A 22,851-nucleotide genomic window follows, 5' to 3' on the forward strand; every position below is an offset into this window, starting at 1 on the left:
AGTAAATTGGCCCTACACATAACTCCCAGTATTATTATGGATTACGGGAAACAATATTTTAAGTAAATTGGCCCTGCATAAAACTCCCAATATTATTACAGATTATGGAATATGATGTTATAATAAATTGGTCCTACACTGAACTCCCAGTATCAATGCGGATTATGGGAAACACTGTTTGAAGTAAATTGGCCCTGCATAAATCTCCCAGTACTATTATGGATTAAGGAATATGATGTTATAATAAATTGGCCCTACGGTGAGCGCCCAGCATTAGAGCAGATTACAGAAAAAATACTAAAATGAATTGGCTCAATATCAAAGAGCCATCATTGATCCAGATAACTTTACCGATGTGAGGAATTAACTTTGTGATTACGATTGGTATATTTTACCTATGTATTATCATTTGTGTTTCTCAATTGTTTTGATTGGAGGGTCTGCTGCTTTCCCCCCTCCCTGCGTGCTTGCCACTACTCGTCTAGACTTGTTTTAATTAGGCTACTTAGGATCATGTGTACCTTTCTTGTAACTAGTAGCTACCTCACAAAAATTTTAGAATTGCCTCAGCTTCTGCCCAGACATTGCATCAGATTCATTTTGCGATTTAAAGATTGGAAAAGTGCCCACCGAAAAAAGCATATCCTCATGCTTGACACTGCTGATGCCATGCAGTAGGCAGTAGGCATGGCACACTCTCCAAGAGAACACGTCTGAGGACCTCACTTCTTCGAAAGTGAATAAATCAACATGAACATTTATTCTTGTTGTTGGCCATTGCCAATCATGTTGCAATGACACATGTTTAAAGTGTCCTAGAAATTTACAGAACCAAGAAAATGTGCTTCATGATGTGCCTCGAAATCAGAATCTACAAGATCAGTCGGGGTTCATTATCAACCCCACTCCAGTGATTCAATACATGGAACTTACGTGTTCAGGAAAACAGACTTCCAGATAGTGTACGAAGCAGAATGATTGACAAAATCAGGGAAATGAATTCCTTGGGCGGGCTTTCCTCCCCTATTGACTGAGGACAGGCATGGTTCCAGCCACCCCTATGCAATGCATGGATCTATGAATATCAACAGCATCCTGTTCAACTGAGGGCATCCACTCATTTGAAGACATCACCAGTCAGTGCACTACTACAGGAGAGAATAATCAGAGGATTTATCTTTACGTTTAGCTAGGCCATAGAGCGCGCAGGGCTAGCCAGGTAGGAAGTCTCTAACCAAATACATACATCATATCTTGCCCAGTTAGTTGATAAGTGAATTACTGAAATAATGTTCATGATACAAAGATAAAATTTGTTGAATCTATTGCATGCCACTGATCATAGAAATATCTTAAATCATATTAAAATCAGCGTAGTATGTTCTGTTTAATTAGTCCTAGGACTGTGATTTAAATGAGTTTGCTCCCCTCTTTTGAGAAACATTTCTCTGGTCCTTCGAAATTACATGCTCGACTTGAAGGGAATTTGCGTGGTCCCAGCTGGCATCCCAAATTTCCTGGACTTTGACTCCCAACTGTAGCTATCCCCCTTCACCAGTTTCCTAGTACAGTGAGTCCTCCTTATACAGTAATTCTTTATCCGGTAAATTTACAGTTACGGTATTTGGTAATTACTATCCTCGATTCTATTTACAGTAAGAAAAATTCACAGGTACGGTATCTGCTAGATATTTTGAAGAGGAAAGAGCCAGGAGAAGATATGTCTGCCATATCCTATTATTACGTGTTATGATGGGTTCAGTATACGGTAATTTCAATTTGCGGTAAGGTTTTCAGGAATTCATATGTACCGTATGAAGAGGATCGATTACTTACTGTATATGAGAATTCTCATGCCCCTCAACCACCCCCTCCTTCTTACACTGTCCAGGGATTTTAGGACACTAATGTCATATATATACTGTATATCTCAAACCCATGAATGTATATATATGCAGTATCATTATAGAAAAAAAAATTTAGTTATATATTTTAAAACTATGAAAAATAAGAGAAATAAAGAAATTTCCTGAGAATGTATCTAATATTGACAATGCAAGATTTTAAATTTTGTGCTAACTAGTATCATTAAAAGTATAAATACTAAAATTATGAGCTAGTCCTCTCAAAAATTCAATTATGCAATCATCTTTGTTGTAATTTAAAACAAGTCTTCAAATTCTCTCCGCACAAGTATTATAAGCTTTTGAATGTTGGGTGCATTTGTGCCAGTGCAAAGTGCAGTCGACGCATTCAAAGCTCTGTGTGACAATGAACTTTTCCTCTCTGAATCTCAAGATATTATTGAATACTCTGAAGATACATGGATAGGGAGACCAGATAGAAATTGTCATTGTCACCTCCCTAAACTCCCTCGTGAAATGTGGAATACAATGAGTCCTCCTTATATGGCAATTCTTTATCCGGTAAATTCACAGTTACACTATTTGGTAATTACTACCCTCGATTCTATTTACGGTAAGAAAAATTCATAGATACGGTATGCGTTTATGTTTTGGAGGTAAAATTAGATATTTTGAAGAGGAAAGAGCAGGGAGAAGGTAAGATTGCCATAAGTCGAAACTTGGGTTCGGTATACGGTAATTTCAATTTGTGGTAAGGTTTTCAGGAACACATATGTACCGTATAATAAGGACTCACTGTATATAATTCTGCCTTGAATAACACACCAAAAACTAATAGTAATGTAGAAGGATGGCATAGGGCCTTTGAGCAGCAAATGGTGTCTTTTCAACCCAATATTTGGACATTTTTGGAATGTATAAAGAATGAGCAGTGGTTAACAAAGGTCAAGATTGAGCAGTATGTCACTGGACATACACCTAAAAAGGGAAGGGAAGATTATAATATTTTATTATAGTTAACACAAAATTTAAATGTTTACATTGTAGGTGTTATATTTTGCATTCTTTTATTATGTATTATCAAATTCTTATGAAATTTTGTTATTTCTCTTATTTCTCATGGTTTTAATATGTATGACTAAAATATTGTTCCTATATAATGATCCTACATATACATTCATGGGTTTGAAATATACTATATATATATATATATATCTATATCTATATATATATATAATATATAGATATATATATATATATATATATATACACATATATATGGTGGAAACGTAGAAAACACCAGACTCAGGAGTACCGGTAGGTAATTTATTCCCGACGTTTCGAGTCCTGTCCGGGACTCGTCCTCAGGGGATACAATGGGATACAGTGAATTACATGGTCTTAATATAGTAATAGCTACGCCTGCCGCGGGGGGGGGGGGGACGCGGTAACCTGTCATGGGGGGGGGAGAGAGAAGGCAGGCGCTATGATCTGGTTCATGCGAGAGTGTGTGGTGGTGGAGGGGGAGAAGGTAGGCGCTGTGACCTGGGTCAAGCGAGACCTGGCTCAAGTGAGAGTGTGTGGTGGTGGAGGGGGTGAAGGTAGGCGCCGTGACCTGGGTCAAGCGGGAGTGTGTGGTGGCGGAGGGACAGGGGGGGAAGGAGCAGGTTCTCTCCCTCCCCCTCCTCCCCCCCTGTCCCTCCGCCACCACACACTCCCGCTTGACCCAGGTCACGGCGCCTACCTTCTCCCCCTCCACCACCACACACTCTCGCTTGACCCAGGTCTCGCTTGACCCAGGTCACAGCGCCTACCTTCTCCCCCTCCACCACCACACACTCTCGCATGAACCAGATCATAGCGCCTGCCTTCTCTCTCCCCCCCTCCTATGACAGGTTACCGCATCCCCCCCCCCCGGCGGGCGTAGCTATTAGTATATTAAGACCATGTAATTCACTGTATCCCATTGTATCCCCTGAGGACGAGTCCCGGACAGGACTCGAAACGTCGGGAATAAATTACCTACTCCTGAGTCTGGTGTTTTCTACGTTTCCACCATTATGGTTCCCGGACTCCAGCTTTTTTCGTACATATATATATATATATATATATATATATATATATACATACATATATATGTATATATTTTTATATATGTATATATATATATATATATATATATATGTATATATAAATATATATATGTATGTATACATATATATATTTATATATATATATATATATATATATATATATGTGTAAAACACAAGAATGATAATGAAGAATGAATAAAAGGTTGCCATCATTGTTTTGAAAATATTCATTACATTTCATGTTTTTTTCTATTACCCTATCTTTCTTACAAAATGCTTTGCATTGAACTTTCCTGAATGTCAATTTTCACCACAGCGAACTTTCCATATGGTGAACTGGTGTCGGTGAATTTTCCTGAGGTAAATTGATGGCGGGGAACCTTCCTGTAATCATGTAGTGTTCCATAATGTGTTGTATAGTGTGGGGTGAAGTGTTACATCCTGGACAGTTATCTGTAATGTGGTCATCAAGCCTCTTCTGGGAGTTTAGAAGAGCTGGATGGTGGCAGTACTGTAGTCTGACCTGGTGGACTCTGTCCTTTTAGGGGAGAGAGGATTCAGAGGGAGGGATATCACGGGGTTTGGCATACAGCAATGTATTGTCTTTCAGTTTTCACAGTAAGTGGAAGACACTGGTTGTGTTATCACTGAATAGTGAGAAATGACTCTCAACTGCCTTTCATATAAATAAAATAATCTTGCACTAACCAAACTAAAATATGTATAATAAGCAACTTGGTTGAAAGGAATGTTTTTCATTTCTGTGAACCAGAACAAAGATGTGAGGCAGTATGCAGAATAAAGCATTTAATATAATGTCACATTGAAGGGGATTGGTATCTGAGTAAGAAGGTTATGGTAGAAATTACCAATACTTAAAATTCACAAGATACAGATATAGTTAATATTTTGGATATTTCTAATTTAAAAATCAAAATAATTCCTATTGTCTTTATCCATTCATAGATATATTGCAGTATTTCTGCATTGTTCCTGTATCAATATGTGTACAATTATTTGTGCCAGATGTTTACAGTTGTGATGAGATTATATAATTGCACCCCGTTGTCATTCATGGACACTGCCTGCTTAGTTTTTCGTTACAAAAATAGTATTGTTGATAAAGACATTTATTCCATACTCCTTTTTCTCATAAAGGATAACTGACAGTTCCCATCATAGAAGCGGAATGGTGCTGGGTGAAAAATACAAATTATTGTACCAAGGGCTTCATCCTCCTTATAAAGGAGGTATCCAGTGAAGACACACACCCACTCCCATCCATTTCACTCCTATCTACCACCCTTTGTTTCTCTCTCATTTTAGCTCCTTATGGATGAAAGGTCATCCCAGTCTCCTATCCACTGTTTAGAAGTTTCATCAGTGCTTTTTGTTTCAGGCTGCAGGATGTCCAGAAAATAAGGAAAAAATGTGGATTGATGTCACAACCAATTTAGAGAATGTTCACATTGATATTGATGTACATTGTGAGTGTGATTGTGAAAAGCCGGGTGCCCCAGTAAGTAGTGGTAGCATTATAATTCTTTTCATTCTTATATGAAGTTGATGTGCATACAGTATACAATCATTCCAACTTTGATGTATTACAATTGGATGCAAAATTGCCTCAATAATTTACATTAGTGGAGAATAATATTTAATAATAACAAAGCATACATATACCAATGGTTGTTTCCTCCATACCAGCGAGGTATCCAAAGTCATAAAGCATAATTGCACTACCACCCATTTCATCCCCACATACTCCACTCCCATCCACCACCCCTCCCTCCCTCTCATCTTGGCTCCTCATGGATGACTGGTCATCCATGCATCTAGCCCATCACCTTGGGTCAAGAGCAATGCAGCAAGACATAGTACATCTACAGCAAGGCTGCTTTATTCAATTGGTGACCCCCATTCTCTATCTCCTTATGCAGAAACATTGAAGATGGTGAGAAATCCCTTTGGGCTGCATCAAAAGGAATTTCTTCCCATCTTCAATAAAGTCAATAACAAAGCATGCCACCATTAAAAGACATGTAAGATCATTAAAATGATTAATTCAAGGGGTGAAAGACTGGAAAAAGTGGAGAACTTTAAGTTTTTGGAGTCACATAAAGCAATGAATGGAGGAATGGAAGTGGAGGTGAATTGTAGAGTAAGGGAGGCAAGTAAAGGTCTAGGGGGAAATGAAAAGTGTTACGAGAAATAGGTATCTAGGGATGGTCACATAAAGAAGATTGTGCAAGGAAGTGATTGTGCCCAAGGCACTGTATAGAGCAAAGACTTGAAATTTGAAAGATGCAGAAAAGAAGAGCATAAACATGCTTGAGATGAAGGGTTTGAGAATTATGGTAGGTGTTACAAGGATGGGTAGAATGACAAATATGGAGGTGAAGCAGAGGGCAATGATGGCAGCTGTCACATAGGTTAGATCAACGAGTGTCAAGATGGTTTGGGCATATGTTGATATTCAATATCAACAACAATGATTTAAAATGGCAATTGTCAACAGAATGGTCAGAGTACACACCATATGAGGATAGAACCTTTATTAAATGTACAACATTTTGCTTGTTGAAGATTTTTCAAGTACTTGAAAAAGATTCAACAAACAAAACATTGTACATTTAATAAAATTTCCTTATTTGTTTTCTACTATGAGCATCAGCAACAATCATATCTTCATACTGAAAATAATTTTTTATTTTGCAGGGTAGAATGATACACTCAAAGAAGTGTTCTAAATCTGGAACCTATCAGTGTGGAGTGTGTGATTGCCTTGATCAATCATATGGTAAACACTGTCAGTGTAACACAAAAAACTTGGATACTGATATTGTGTAGGTGTCGCTTGCCAGGGGTTTTGTACAATTTTTGACATACATGTTGAATTTTCATACATTTGCACAGAACATTATTTTGTGAACATCATAAATGATGTTTAAACTCATCTGAAAGTTTCTTTATAAATGTCTATCTACCTATATCCTGAGAACTTTTTCCCCCTTACAAGGGAGGTAGCCAAGTCAAAGGTACAAACCCACTCCCACCCATTGCATTCCCATCCACCACCCTTTCCTCCCTTTCATCTTAGCTCCTCCTGGATGACAGGTCATCCCTGAATCCCGTCCACTGTCCTGGGTCAGAAGCAATGCAGTTAGACACAGCATATCCACGGCAAGGCCATTTCACTTAATCAGTGACAACCCCCCCAACCCCAACCCCACCCCCATGTCCCCTCATACAGAGAAAGAGAAGACGGGGAGAAATCCTTTTGGGCTGCATCAAAATATCATTCAGACATAAGTACCCGTTAACCCTCCATCCATCGCCTCTCCCTTCCTTGCATAGCAGTATCATCAATACATAGTCAATCTCCACTCATCCTTATCTCCTACCTCCTCCCTTCCTTGCTCAACAGACATTCCCCACTTGCTCAATACTCTCTTCACCCCCTCCATCCATCTCATCCTCAGTTGTCCCCTCAAGTTCACTCCCTTCACCTCTGCCTTCCACACATCTTTTATTAATCTCTCATCACTCATTCTTTTCATGTGTCCAAACCATCCCAATAATCTTTCATCAACCCTATCTGCCATCTTCTTTTCCACTCCTACTCGCCTCACCTCTTCGTTTCTCACTCTCTCCAACCTAGTAACCCATATCATACTTCTCAGACATTTCATCTCAGACACGACTTGGTGGCGTGGTTGGTAGAGTCTCTGACTGTCACTATGGCGGTCCGGGTTTGAATCCTGCCCAGGGCTGAAATAATTTCAGTATCATTGTGCTTCGAGTCGTTACTCCAACTCTCGTGGGTGGGAAGTTGGGGGTGCGTGTGCGTGTAAGGTCACAGCATTACCCATAGATCAGTCATACGAGCTCTGAGCTCTCTTCTGGGAGGGAAATAGCTGTCAATCATGAGTCCAACCCATGATCCAAAGACCAAGGTGAATCACATTTAAATTTTTCCTATCTACCTATTTTAAATTCCAAGTCTCTGCCCAATACAATGCCGTTGGCACAATCTCCCCTTCATACAATCTCCTCATTGCATTCATTCTCAGTTGCCTATTTCTCATAACACTTTTTAATCCCTCAAAGCATTTACTTGCTTCTCTCAATCTACAATTCACCTCCACTCCTCCCTTTCCTGCCACATGCAACCTCAAATACCTAAAACTATTCACTTCCTCCAGCCTTTCTCCTTTTATACTTACTTCCAACTCACTGCCATCCTCTACCCTTGTACATCTCATCACCTTGCTTTTACCCATATGTACCTTCATCTCTCTCCTATTCCCAAACTCCATCACTATCTCCCTTAATCCTTCCAGTGACCCTGCCACAGGTGCAGTGTTGTAAGCAAACAGCAATTGGCTAACCTCCCACTTTCCATACAAATGTAGGACTAGATAATTCACCAGTAGGTGTTTATATAGTTCCCATTCAAAGGGAAAGATTAAATATCTGTGAAAAAATATTGTACATGAGGTGTCAAGAATAGAAAGGCGTAAGCCATTTTGCCTCTTAACATCATACTCTCTAAGAACCATATTTCTGTACCAAGGTGTGGCATTTATCCCTTACTATTCTAGACATGTCATAAAAAATATTTGTGTTTTCTGTATTCATTGACAAATATATTCATTCCTTTTGTACTATAATTGTTTTTTTCTCACCAGCAATGAAGATCGTCTCTGCCGCCGATATGAAAATGAAACTCAGGTTTGTTCAGGCCAGGGTACATGTCAATGTGGACAGTGCAGTTGCATTCAGCCTTCCAAATATAATGTAAGTTACATTTCCATGGATGGATGGATGGGGGTGAAAGGGGCTTTGGGAAAGAGGGGAATGTCTTTTGAGGAAGGATGGGAGAGGACAGAAGACAGGGGTGAATGGGGAATAGTTGTATATGGATGATTCTGTGATGTATGAGGTGGAATGGGTGGGGGATGGTGGTGAGGGAGTATGTGTGAGAAATAATTTGATGCAGCCCAAAGGGATTTCTCCCTGTCTTCTCCTTTTCTCCATTAGGGGACGGAGAGGGGGGTTGCCAATTTAATGAAGTGGACGTGCTGTGGATGTGCTGTGTCTTGTGACACTGCTGACCCAAGGCAGTGAGTGAGATGCAGGGATGACCCATCATCCAGGAGGTGCCAAGATAAGAGGAAGGGAAGATGGTGGAGGAGAGTGGAGTGTGATAGGGATGGAATGGGTGGGAGTGGTTTTTATGCCTTTTTCTTTTTGGCTACCTCCCTTATAAGGGGGAATAAAGCCTTTGGTGTATGTATATATATATGTACCGTATTTTTCGGTGTATGACCCGCGGCTTTTTGCCTCAGAAAAGGGCCAAATTTCGGGGGTGCGGGTGATATAAAGGTGCGGGTCATCTGTGGATTCTGGTTAGAAATTGCCCTCTTACGCAGTGAAAAAAAAATGAACGATTAGTTTAGCTGGGTGCCCTCTCGGATCGGGGATTTGCGGGGGGGACCGACCGGATTCGTCGTATGAAAGTTGATTAAAGTCATAATACAGCGCGTACGATCGAGACAAACGACAAAGAGAAGGTAGGATTTGTCTTACCCGCTTTACATGCTCTTGTGTCGCGATCAAACAAAAACAAGCGGGCGGCCATTTTCGCAATTACAAATTACAAACTGTACCTGATTCCTTAATGCTAAATTTGTGCATTACATGTGGGTCGTTCAAGCATGGAAGAAAATTAAAGAATCGACTATTCAGAACGGTTTCCGTAAATCAGAAACGTGCCATTCTGCAATGTTCGATGCATGCTACGACTCGGAAAAGGAATCGGACGAATCCGAAATCGAAATGGAAACGGATGAGGTCACTGCATTAGAATTGGCCGATTTATACCACAACCTCTTCCATGACGATACAGAGGATGAGGAATTCGATGGCTTCGTGAGCGATGATACGCCTTCATAAACATTGACTGTCGTCTGTGATCACTATTTTTTTTTTGTAATAACGATGTGCTCCATTGACTCTGTTCATAACAGTTCAGTAATGTGCTCTATTATTGTTCTATTCTATTGAAAACTAACCATTGGAAATTGTTTGGTTTAAAAATTAATTATCAGTGTTTGTATGGCATTTATAAACCAATTGATTAATTACTGGTAAACAATCAAACAGGGTTTTATGGCATTATTTACACAAATTTATTAAAGGTCAGATATCAACAGATATACCATTCACTAAAAATCATCGAAAAAGTACTTTTTAAAAGCATACAAATAAAGTTTTTACCTATTACATAAGAATTTATTCAGAAAATTCATTTTTAATTGCGCCTCGCATACCACTTTTCCGAAGTCTAGATATTCAGAATAACAATATTATTTGTTTGGCAACTGTGACGTCACGAACGCGGAATTCCCCGAACCTTTCCCGAAGCGCACGGGCGGAATGTTTCGAATAGCAGACGACGCAATGAAATGAAGACAAAACTGATTTTTGCCAAATTTGATAAGATGTAGATGGTGGAATTATATAGAATACTGTCAGTATGTTTTTCTATGTAAATTAAACTGTAAATACAAAAAGTTATTGAAGTCTTGATGTCTGACCTTTAAAGGCCAGATATCAAGACTTCAATAACTTTTTGTATTTACAGTTTAATGTACATAAAAAAAAACATACTGACAGTATTCTATATAATTCCACCATCTACATCTTATCAAATTGGGCAAAAAACAGTTTTGTCTTCATTTCACTGCGTCGTCTGCTATTCGAAACATTCCGCCCGTGCGCTACGGGAAAGGTTCGGGGAATTCCGCGTTCGTGACGTCACAGTTGCCAAACAAACAATATTGTTATTCTGAATAACTAGACTTCGGAAAAGTGGTATGCGAGGCGCAATTAAAAGTGAATTTTCTGAATAAATTCTTCTGTAATAGGTAAACTTTATTTGTATGCTTTTAAAAAGTACTTTTTCGAGCAATATGATGATTTTTAGCGAATGGTATATCTGTTGATATCTGACCTTTAAGGTTCTTTGTAATATATATATATATATATATATATATATATATATAAGTGCAATAAAATATATTGAAATTAATTTGTTGGTTATTCTTCATCTTCATCACAATCAGAAATAAATAGGACTGGAGGAATACTAGTATCATGATCATGAATCGCAATGCCGCGTCTTCGACCCATCCCAAAGGCATCGTAAGATCAGTTGCACATTTTCGGGATCACCCCTCTTTCATCGAAGCTACCACTACATCTAGTGGCAGCTTCAGAAACCAAATTGTGATGAATCCTGAAAAGCAAGATATCACCAAGAAACCTGCTAATATCGGAAAACATATATTTTTTTTTATAAATCACATAAGCATTGATGAGACAGAAAATTTAGAAAGCCTCAGCTTTGAAATTACTTTGATCACCATGTCAACGGCCGGCCGTAACAACAACCGCCGTGAGCTGTGCCTGTGGCCACCCATGCATGGGTAGTATACATCGTCGGATCTACACTGCCGCGCACGCCATATGACTGCGGGTCATACAGCGGTGCGGGTCTTGTGTGGATTTGCACTAAGGTGTAAGGGGGTGCGGGTCATATAACGGTGCGGGCTATAGTCCGAAAAATACGGTATGTACATTTCCATGAAATGTACTATATTCATATACTGCATTCCTGTTTTTCTCCATTATTCCTAATCAATACCTACATATATTCATAATAGAAATATTGAGATATTTTACTTTAAATATTTCATAATATTCATTTTTCTTACATGGATTATGCAGGATATAACTGGTGTTTACTGTGAGTGTAACCGTGGAAGCTGCCGTGACCCAGAGACTAAAATTGTGTGCTCAGGTAATGGTGAATGTGACTGTGACAAATGCCTATGTCACCAAGGTTGGCAAAGTACCTTCTGTGAATGTCAGACAGATGAGGTCTGTGTAGCACCAGGTAAATAACTTAAGATAACCATGATATTTGTGAACAGGTATAGATATATTCATGTGTTTGTAATCTTTGCTTTTTATAATGGTTTTTATGATTTTCTTTTAGTATTCATTACAACATTGCATGACAACAGTACTTGAGATTTATGTTGTATATACCATGAAATCTCTCATTAACGGAAATTAATTAGCTGTGTTTGCGGTGTTTTTGCTGTGTTTTCGGTGTTTGGGAGTGGTTCTTGGGTGGCATAGTGATTGCATGCACTAAACAACAACACCAAAAACACCAAAAACGCAGCAAAAACACCGCAAACACAGCTAATTAACGTCTGTTAATGAGAGGTCTCACTGTATTAGAAATTGAAGAAGGAAAACAAATTCGTCAGCATACTAATGCTAATGATTTAGTTTATGGTATTTGACACCTATGTATTCTTCAATCATTAATGAGTTATGAAATTTAGGAGCACCAAAGCTCTTTACAGGATTTAGATTCCAGTTGCATTATAATTTCATTCCTGTGTTAGTAATATTTTTATTATGTAATGGCATTGGTTCATAGATATGTAACATGAAGCTCCAGTAAAATTTTCCCTTTTTCTTTCACTCTGTTTTTCTCTTTCTCTCTCTCTCTCTCTCTCTCTCTCTCTCTTCCTCATTCTGACTCTCTCTCCCATTATTTCAACAGGAGGGGTGGAAGCTTGTTCTGGACATGGCACGTGTAACTGTGGAAAATGCACCTGTATAAAGAAAAATGGCATTTTATATTCTGGCAAATATTGTGAAGAGTGCCGTGTAAGTATTACTGATTTGGTTGAGTATAATTTTTTTTTCCTCTTTTGTAAACATTCCAACATTTCTGTGACTCACATTAATGAGTAAAATCAGCTTCTCAATTATGATTTGGGTATCCATACAGACATGCCAAACAGGAAGATGTTTGAAGTATCGGGACTGTGTGCAGTGTAAGCTCTTTGGCACGGGGAAGTTAAAAGGATCAGCTTGTGACACTTGCACCATCATACCTGAGGGTATTGAATCACTTCAAGGTAAGCCCTTGTATATTCACAGGGTTACCAGAGGCACTTACTTCTTACTTTAGCTCCCAGTAGTAAGGGTTATGCCTGTTAATGGTCCCAGCATGTTCCTCCATCTGGCTCTATCATGGAAGGCCCCTTCCTCCCTCAGAGTTTTGATGTTGGGCAAGTCATGTCTGCTGACACCAGGGGCACTACTACAATGAAATAACCCAAACTAGAACCATACATGTATTTAAAGCTAGTTATAATAGAGAATTAGAGATAGGACCTCATGAGTATACCTCTTTTCTTGTGTGCTACAATTAGGTAAATACACATTTAGATTATCAGTTATAATTGTTTAGAGAGAGGAAACAACCAGCAACCCCTACCCTACTCCTTCTCCTAAGAGCCAGTGACAGAAACAGACCCACAGTTGCTAAACACATGACTTGGTAGTGAGCAGGCAAGTGCCATCAGACACTCATATTAGCAGTGGTTGAAGTAGGACATGCGAAAAGATGCTCCGAATGCGCTAAGCAGTGCATCGTTGGCAGAAGCTTCAACATGGAAAATGAGAAACAATCCACCTTAAAAATAAAAACAACATTCTGGCAGATGAAAAGGATTTACTGATTATAATAAAGGAAAACAATGCCAGAATCAAACCAAATGAGGAAAAGATGGGTGAATTGATAGATGTTTAAGAAAGTTGTTTTTTTTAGCCAATAGGACGTGGTTAACTTTAGCAAGATCATGGAGCAGCAGAAAAAGAAACTACTGTACAAGACAGATTGGAAGATATAATTTAGGTGTTTCACATTTCTTCCTCCTGTATGAACATAAGCCTTCTTCTAACCTTGGGGCACCATCCCTGAACACATTGATGTACAAACTTAGAATCAGAAGTTTCAGAGTAATAAGCAATGCTGTTGGACTTCATTGCAAGTAAATGCTGGTGATATATATATAATTTTTTTTTTTTTTCAACAAAACAGGTGAAGTGGATAAAGGTGCTCAGTTGTGCTCATTTGTGGATGAGTCAAACAACTGTGAATTCAAATTCACATACTTGTACATGCCAGCCAGTGAGACATACAGCATCAAAGCTCAAAGTCTCATGGAATGTCCACCAGATTTTAATGTCTTAGGTTAGTACATCATTGCATAAGCACATTAACATCCATCAGTTATTATCATATCATGACTATTATGTTAATACAGTAAAATTCCTTTTATCCGACCTTTGAACATCCGACTAGTCCAAACATACGACTTTTCTCTTCAATATGCCAAGTCGGATAAAAATTGAATTTGTCCAAACATCCGACCATCAAGTGGTTGTTTATTTGCTCCTATCGCCGCTACTGACTCATGGCGCCCAGATCAGCTCTTATTCTCGCTGGCATTTCAGTGTTTGTTTATATTTGCCTTTGGTGGTTGTTTCTCCTTCATTCTGCTGCATTGTTTATTGTGCTCTATTGTACTGTAAATAAGTAAAAATGCCTCAAATTAGTGAGTTAATTTATTTTTCTTTAGTATTTTAGTGTACATCCAAACATCCGACTTTTCCAAATATCCGACCTAAGGCAGGTCCCACCAAGGTCAGATAAAATAAATTTTACTGTTTATCATCATTATCATTAATGGATGAGATCTTTGGACAATGAGTATAAGTGCTCTTTATTAGTATGCAGATTGAAAATAATTTTATATTCGAGTGACAAAGGGGGGGTGGGCATTTGTAAACAGAATATAATCAGTCTGATGACTTACTTGTTGATACATTTTCTAGCCCTTGTATTTGGTATCATTGGAGCTATTGTGATTGTTGGACTTTTGACCTTGATTATATGGAAAATTGCAACTAGCATTCAAGATCGCAAAGAATATGCCAAGTTTGAGGAAGAAAGGAAGAAAGCCCAATGGAGTCAGGTGAGGCAGTAATGAGTGTGCCTTTGTAATACAATGAATATGTGTGTGTGTTTTTTGTGTACATACAAATACCAAAAGGTTCAAGGAGGAAGTCATAAGGTGTGCAAAGATGCTATATAGAATAAGGAGGGCAGGAGGAAATAGAAGGAAGGGTAGTGAATGCTGGGATGAGGAAGCAAAGAAGGGTGTAGAAGAGAAGAATCAGGCTTTCATAGATTGGCTACAAATTAGCATGAGGGAATCATATGAGAGGCACAAGTTAAAGAGAAGGGAGGTCAAGCATAAGATAAAAGAGGCAAAGAGGAGAGCAGATGAGAAATGGGGTAAGAGTATGACAAAATTTTGAAAGTAATAAAAAAGATTTTACTTTTTTAGTAAAATCTTTTTTATTACTTTCAAAATTTCAAAATTCAAAAATCAAGTGGATGGATGGGGTGAAGGGGGCTTTGGGGAAGAGGGGAGTGTCTGTTGAGGAAGGACGGGAGAGGACAGAAGACGGGTGAATGGAGAATGGTTGTATATGGATGATGTTGTGATGCATGAAGTGGAATGGGCAGGGGGATGGGGGGTGAGGTGGTGTGTGTGAGCAAAATTTGACGCGGCCCGAAGGGATTTCTCCCCGTCTTCTCCTTTTATGCATGGGGGACAGAGGGTGGGGGTCGCCGATTTGATGGGGCGGCCTTGCTGTGGATGTGCTGTGTCTTGCAACACTGCTTCTGACCCAGGGTGGTGGACAGGGTGCAGGGATGACCCGTCATCCAGGAGGTGCTGAGATGGGAGGGAGGGTGGAGGGGTGTGGAGTGTATTCAGGGATGGAATGGGTGGGAGGGATTTTATGCCTTTTCCTTTTTGGCTACCTCCCTTGTAAGGGGGAAGAAGCCTTGGTGTATGTATGTATGTAATAAAAAAGATGTTTTGGAAAGAAATTAAAAGAGGAAGAGGAGGCGAATCAAGTAGAGAAGAAAAGGTAAAAGGTACAGATGGAGAGATGGTAATGGAAGAGAAGGCAGTGAGAGGAAGGTGGGCAGAGTATTTTAGGGAGTTGCTAAATGTGAAGGAGGACAGGGAGGGAAAGGTAGTTACAGTGGGAAGCGCTAAGAAAATGAGAGTGATGAGTGAGGAAAATGGAGGAGAAATAGGGAGAGATGAAGTGAAAGTAGCTGTTAAGATGATGAGAGCAGGTAAGGCACCTGTGTTGGATGGATGACATGCAGAATGCCTGAAAAAAGGAGGTACAGTGATGGTGGACTGGCTGGAGAGGTTATTTAATGTTTGTTTAAGAGAGGGTAGAGTGCAAGAGGACTGGAGGAGTGCCTGTATAGTTCCACTTTACAAGGGAAAGGGGGACAAGTGTGAGTGTAGTAGTTTTAGAGGGATCAGCTTGTTGAGTGTGAAGGCTTATGGGAGGGTCTTGATTGAGAGGATTAGGAGAGAAACAGATGGAGTAATTGGTGAGGAACAGTGTGGTTTTAGGACAGGTAGGGGTTGTGTAGATCAGATTTTTGTGGTAAGACAGATATGTGAGAAAGCTATAGGAAAAGGTAATTATATATTTTGAGCTTTTATGAATCTGGAAAAGGCTTACGGCAGGGTAGACAGGAAGGCTCTGTGGGAGGTATTGCAGATATATGGGATAGGAGGAAAGCTGTTAAGAGCATTCAAGAGTTTTTATGAGAGTAGTAGAGCTTGTGTCAGGATTAGAAATGGAGAGAGTGAATGGTGGTAAAGGTGGGACTTCATCAGGGATGTGTTATGTCGCCCTGGCTGTTCAATCTATACATGGATGGGGTAATGCAAGAGGTGAATGCAAGGGTAGTGGGTCAGGGGTTGGAGATGGTTAAAGAAAATGGAGAAAAGTGGGAAATAAGCCAGTAGTTGTTTGCTGATGACACTGCGCTTGTAGCAGGATCAGAGGAGGGATTGAGGAAGTTATTGACAGAGTTTGAGAAAGTGTGTGAAAGAAGGAAACTGAAGATAAATGTGGGTAAAAGTAAGGTGATGAGATGTACAAGGAGAGAGAGTGGCAGCAGACTGGAAGTGAGTATTAAGGGAGAGAGACTGGAGGAAGTGAATTGTGTCAGATACTTGGGTGCGAATGTGGCAGGAAAGGGAGGAGTGGGGGTGAAGGTAGAATGTAGATTGAGAGAAGCAAGTAAATGCCTTGGTGGATTAAAAAGTGTAATGAGAAATATATATTTGGAAATGGATGCTAAGAGGAGGTTATATGAAGGAGTGGTTGTGCTGACAGCACTGTACGGGGCAGAAACATGGAACATAAGAGAGGAAGAGAGAAGGAGTTTGAATGTGTTTGAGATGAAATGTCTGAGAAGTATGGTAGGGGTTACTAGGCTAGATAGAGTGAGAAATGAGGATGTAAGGAGGAGAAAAGGAGTGGAAAGGGAGCTGGGAGATAGGGTTGATGAAAGAATATTAGGATGGTTTGGACACATGGAAAGAATGAGTGAAGAAAGATTAGTAAAAGAGGTGTGGAAGGCAGAGGTGGAAGAAGTGAATGTGAGGGGGTGTCCTAGGATGAGATGGATGAATGGGGTAAAAGGGGGCATTACGAAAGAGAGGAATATCTGTTGAGGAAAGACGGGAGAAGACAGAAGACGGGGTAAATGGAGACAGGTTGTGTATGGATGATGCTGTGATGCATGAGGGGGTGGGGGATGGGGGGGTGAGGGAGCATGTATAAGAAATGATTTGACACAGCCCGAAGGGAAATCTCCCCGTCTTCTCCTTTTCTGCAAGAGGGGACGGAGAGGGGGGTTCGCCGAATTACTGAAGCGGTCTTGCTGTGGATATGCTGTGTCTTGTGAAACTGCATCTGACCCAGGGTAGTGGACAGGATGCAGGGATGACCCGTCATCCAGGAGGTGCCAAGATGTGAGGGAGGGAAGAGGGTGGAGGGGAGTGGAGTATGTAGGGGATGGAATGGGTGGGGGTGGTTTTTATGACTTTTTCTTTTTGGTTACCTCCTGTATAAGGGGGAAAAAAAGCCTTTGGTATATGTATGGATGTGTATATATATACATATATATATATATATATATATACAATATAGAGATGGCAGTAAGGGGAAGATGGGCAGAATATTTTAGGGAGTTGCTAAATGTGAAGGAGGATAGGGAAGGAAAGATAGCTGCAGTGGGAAATGCGAAGAAAATGAGAGTGATGAGTGAGGAGAATGGAGGAGAAATAAGGAAGGATGAGGTGAAGGCAGTTGTAAAGATGATGAAAGCAGGTAAGGCACCTGGTCTGGATGGATGCCATGCAGAATGTCTGAAAAAGGGAGGTTCAGTGATGGTGGACTGGTTGGTGAGGTTATTTAATGTTTGCTGGAGAGAGGGTAGAGTACCGGAGGACTGGAGAAGTGCCTGTATAGTTCCTCTTTACAAGGGAAAAGGGGACAAGTGTGAATGTAGTAGTTTCAGAGGGATTAGCCTGTTAAGTGTAGTAGGGAAGGCTTATGGGAGGATCTTAATTGAGAGGATTAGGAGAGGAACAGAGGGAGTAATTGGTGAGGAACAGTGTGGATTTAGGACAGGTAGAGGTTGTGTAGATCAGATCTTTGTGGTAAGACAGATATGTGAGAAAGCTATAGGAAAGGGGAAGGATGTTTTTTGGGCTTTTATGGATCTGGAAAAGGCTTATGATAGGGTAGACAGAAAGGCACTGTGGGAGGTTATGCAGATTTATGGGATAGGAGGAAAGCTTCTAGGAGCTGTCAAGAGTTTTTATGAGAGTAGTAGAGCTTGTGTCAGGATTAGAAATGGAGAGAGTGAGTGGTTTGAGGTAAAGGTGGGACTTCGTCAAGGATGCGTTATGTCGCCCTGGCTGTTCAACTTATACATGGATGGGGTGGTGCGAGAGGTGAATGCTAGGGTAGTGGGTCAGGGATTGGAGATGGTTAAAGAAAATGGAGAAAAGTGGGAGGTGAGCCAGCTGTTGTTTGCGGACGACACTGCGCTTGTGGCAGGGTCAGAGGAGGGATTGAGGAAGTTGGTGGCAGAGTTTGGGAGAGTATGTGATAGAAGAAAGCTAAAGATAAATGTAGGTAAAAGTAAGGTGATGAGATGTACAAGGGGTGAAGGTGGCAGTAGACTGGAAGTGAACATTAAGGGAGAGCGACTGGAGGAAGTGGATAGTTTTAGATACTTGGGTGCAAGTGTAGCAGGAAAAGGTGGAGTGAAGGTGGAGGTAGAATGTAGATTGAGAGAAGCGAGTAAATGCCTTGGTGGATTAAAGAGTGTAATGAGGAATAGACATTTGGGAATGGATGCGAAGAGGAGACTGTATGAAGGAGTGATTGTGCCAACAGCACTGTATGGGGCAGAAACGTGGAACATAAGAGAAGAAGAGAGAAGGAGTTTGAATGTGTTTGAGATGAGGTGTCTGAGAAGTATGGTGGGGGTTACTAGGCTGGATAGAGTGAGAAATGAGGAGGTGAGGAGGAGAACAGGGGTGAAAAAGGAGCTGGGAGATAGGGTTGATGAAAGAATATTAGGATGGTTTGGACACATGGAAAGAATGAGTGAAGAAAGACTAGTAAAAGAGGTATGGAAGGCAGATGTGGAGGGAGTGAACATGAGGGGACGTCCTAGGATGAGGTGGATGGATGGGGTGAAGGGGGCTTTGGGGAAGAGGGGAATGTCTGTTGAGGAAGGAAGGGAGAGGACGGAAGACAGAGGTGAGTGGAGAATGGTTGTATATGGATGATGTTGTGATTGCATGAGGAGGAATGGGCGGGGGGGTGTTGTAGTATGTGTGAGTAAATTTTGACGCAGCCCGAAGGGATTTCTCCCCGTCCTCTCCTTATATGCAAGGGGGGACGGAGAGGGGGGGTCGCCGATTAAATGAAGCGGCCTTGCTGTGGATGTGCTGTGTCTTGCGACACTGCTTCTGACCCAGGGCGGTGGGCAGGGTGCAGGGATGACCCGTCATCCAGGAGGTGCTCAGATGAGAGGGAGGGTGGGAGGGGTGTGGAGTGTGTGTGGGGGTGAAGTGGGTGGGAGTGTTTTTATGCCTTTCCCTTTTTGGCTACCTCCCTTGTAAGGGGGAAAAAGCCTTGGTATATGTATGTATGTATATATATATATATACACGGTGGATGAATCATATAAACTTTACCATTTCCCTAACTTTTCAGGAATACTTATACTAAAACTAATTTTCTACAACATTAAATTTCAGGAAAACAACCCACTTTATAAAGCACCAACCAGCACTTTCGTCAACCCTAACTTAAGAAAGTAGAAAAAATAAATCTAAGTGATGAGGTGAATTTTTGTGTCAGATTGCTTTCCCTTTACAAAGAATTAATTATAATACTGTTAACTTGGCAGGAAATGACTCCAAGAAAGGGAAAACCATTTATTTTAACTTCTGAAATACAGTTCCTGTTGTTTTATTTACATTACTCTTAAAATGGAAAAGAAAGCCATAGAATTATGGAATATAAATAAAGAATAGGTAATGAGTGCATCAAGGTAGTGACTGGCTGTTTTGGGGTGCCCAGGCTGCTTGAGGATTGTGGGTTAAATTTAATTGTGTTGACTATTGCAAGAAGTATGGTTGTTGGCAGCACTAAGGTAAAGAAGTAAAAAAAAAGTAATAATACTGTACACAAATATACAAGGTATGTTCAGTAAGTAATGAGAAAATGATCAAAATGCTTCTTTATGGTGAGGTACACATACATATATTCTATAAAATAACTGTCAACTTTCTATATTCGTAGGTCTGAATGTAGTGGTTGTATCATCACTATACGATGATATTGGTTCAAGTTGTTTGTACGAACCATTTAGGATGACTTGTGCATTTGTACGTTTATTTTGTATTGATTAAAGTTATTTGTATCTATTTAATGTACTGTAATTATTGAATAAATGCATCACATGTTTATTCCTTTGGGATCTTGTATACTGTATTTGTGTAGGGAACCATTTTTGCGCGTATCGCTATGCGTTTGTTCACGCGGATATTACTAGGGAGGTGACGCTCATTACACCAACATTCTCGTCGGTGATTTCGAGGTGTGAGGTGGGCTGCAGCTGAGGGACCAGCGACCGAGGTGAAAATGTGAGGACTTAGGTCCCTGCCCGGGTGATGGTTTGGTTTTCACACTAGAAAGCTTGGAGCACTAATGTGAGTTATTTCTAAATTTTATGTAAGATGTGATAGGAGCGTTATATTACAGTTAATAGATTGTTTGCGCAATAATACTGATTTCAATATATTGCTTGTATAGAATATGATTTAGATGAATACTTACAATAGCTTAAGTTGTGAAATTTATAATCGTGTAATTAGCCATAGAGGAATGTTGGACTTCTTATTTGTTACTAATGTCTGTATATTTCACGCTATTATTGTCATTGTAGTTACAATTATTCAAAACATTTATTGATGGCTATTTAGAGAATTATGTTCATTTAATTTCAATGTAGATTGTACGAGTGTTGTTGTTGTTTTTTTGTTTGGTTTCAATACTTTTCACGTTATGTATACTGTGGATTTATGTAAGAATATTTGTAATACTCGCAGGTTGAAATACATGATTACGACAGTCCACGAAGTTTTAGTGTGAAACAGTGGTGAATGTGGTGAAACCAGTCTGATTCGGTTTGCTGATCTGTGAACACTTGTCAAGATGCAGGGAAACATGGAGCAACGTTACACCATCAAATTTTGTGTTAAACTCATGAAAACCAAGCAAGAAGCTTATGGAATGTTAAAGGAGGCCTATGGGGATGAACAGATGAGCCAAGCAAGTTTCTATCGGTGGTTTAACAGATTTTCTGAAGGAAATGAACAGGTTGAGGATGAACCCAGATCTGGAGCACTGAAAAGTGCACGCAAGGAGGAAAACATTAAGGAGGTGCAAAGGTCAGTGATGCAAGACCGTTGAATATTTGTGAGGATGATATCTGAAGCTGTTGGTATTAGTATTGGCACAATAGAGACAGTTCTGACCAAAGATCTGAAGCTCCACAAACTCTGTGCCAAGTTCGTGCCAAAGATCCTCTCCGACGACCAGAGGCAGTTTCGTGTGGAATGTCGCACTGACAACACTGGTGACCACCTGGATGGCCGACGGGGGAATGAAAGTGGTACAACACCCACCCTACAGCCCTGACCTAGCCCCTTGCAACTTCTTCCTGTTCCCATGCATGAAAGACAGCCTTAGGGGAACCAGATTCCAGTCAACAGAGGAGCTGAAAGAGGCATTGGAAAGTTAACTGAAGGGAATACTGAAAAAGGACTTTGAGGAGGTCTTCCAGGATTGGGAGAGACGCATGCAGAAGTGTGTAGATGCGAGAGGCAATTATTTTGAAGGAGACAAAGTTTTGTAAGCTTATGAAAATAAATAGTGTCTCTCCTGACATTTTCTCTTTATTTATTGATTGTAGTGATACATGGAAGCATAATAAAGGTGTATAAAGTATCAATAATCACGTCATTGATCAAAAGCCAACGAGAATGATGTTGGATGTGAGAATGTTGAGAGGGGGTAGATTTTATCAACTCGTTAACTTTGGACTGAAAGTGGGAAAGAGAAAGAAGCTTGGGCATAAATGCAGAGAAGGGAAAATGGATGAAGAATGAGCTGGCTAGGGAATACAAAAGGCAAATGAGGGAGAAATGGAAAGAAAGGAAAGGCAGAAAAACTGGAGATGGAGAAGAAGAAATGGGAGAAATTAAAAATGACAATGAGAGATGGCTCAGAATTTACGTACAGTACTACCTCTCATCAACGGACTAAAAGGGGGGTAATGGTGTCCATTGATGTGAATAATCCGTTGATTTGGAGTGGTTTTTGGGTGGCATAGTGATTGCTGGAGTGAAGAACAGAATAAGAGAGATGAGAACAGAAAGGAATATAATAAGTTTAGAAATTAAATGGCACAGTCTTTCTATCCATATACCAAAGGCTTCTTTTAATAACAGGATAGTAGTGCTATGGCTAGGATT

The 22,851-nt window shown here is 40.1% G+C and overlaps 1 protein-coding gene across 2 annotated transcripts in view; it reads left to right on the forward strand.

Moving 5' to 3' along the window:
- The window catches only part of LOC143037981 (integrin beta-PS-like), a 40,050-nt gene extending 19,780 nt beyond the window's left edge, over positions 1 to 20,270 (forward strand). For both annotated transcript variants that reach the window (XM_076206743.1, XM_076206744.1), the window contains 9 exons: positions 5,358 to 5,477; positions 6,677 to 6,804; positions 8,650 to 8,758; positions 11,753 to 11,921; positions 12,606 to 12,712; positions 12,837 to 12,966; positions 13,935 to 14,087; positions 14,732 to 14,871; positions 20,068 to 20,270. In XM_076206743.1, the coding sequence (XP_076062858.1) occupies positions 5,358 to 5,477; positions 6,677 to 6,804; positions 8,650 to 8,758; positions 11,753 to 11,921; positions 12,606 to 12,712; positions 12,837 to 12,966; positions 13,935 to 14,087; positions 14,732 to 14,871; positions 20,068 to 20,130 (1,119 nt within the window). In that variant the 3' untranslated portion in view covers positions 20,131 to 20,270. The remainder of the gene's footprint in view (positions 1 to 5,357; positions 5,478 to 6,676; positions 6,805 to 8,649; positions 8,759 to 11,752; positions 11,922 to 12,605; positions 12,713 to 12,836; positions 12,967 to 13,934; positions 14,088 to 14,731; positions 14,872 to 20,067) is intronic.
- Positions 20,271 to 22,851: the final 2,581 nt, after the last annotated feature.

The sequence above is a fragment of the Oratosquilla oratoria genome, chromosome 23, assembly GCF_046742065.1.
Source record: "Oratosquilla oratoria isolate Oo_2021 chromosome 23, ASM4674206v1, whole genome shotgun sequence".
In the NCBI taxonomy this organism is placed as follows: Eukaryota; Metazoa; Arthropoda; class Malacostraca; order Stomatopoda; family Squillidae; genus Oratosquilla; species Oratosquilla oratoria.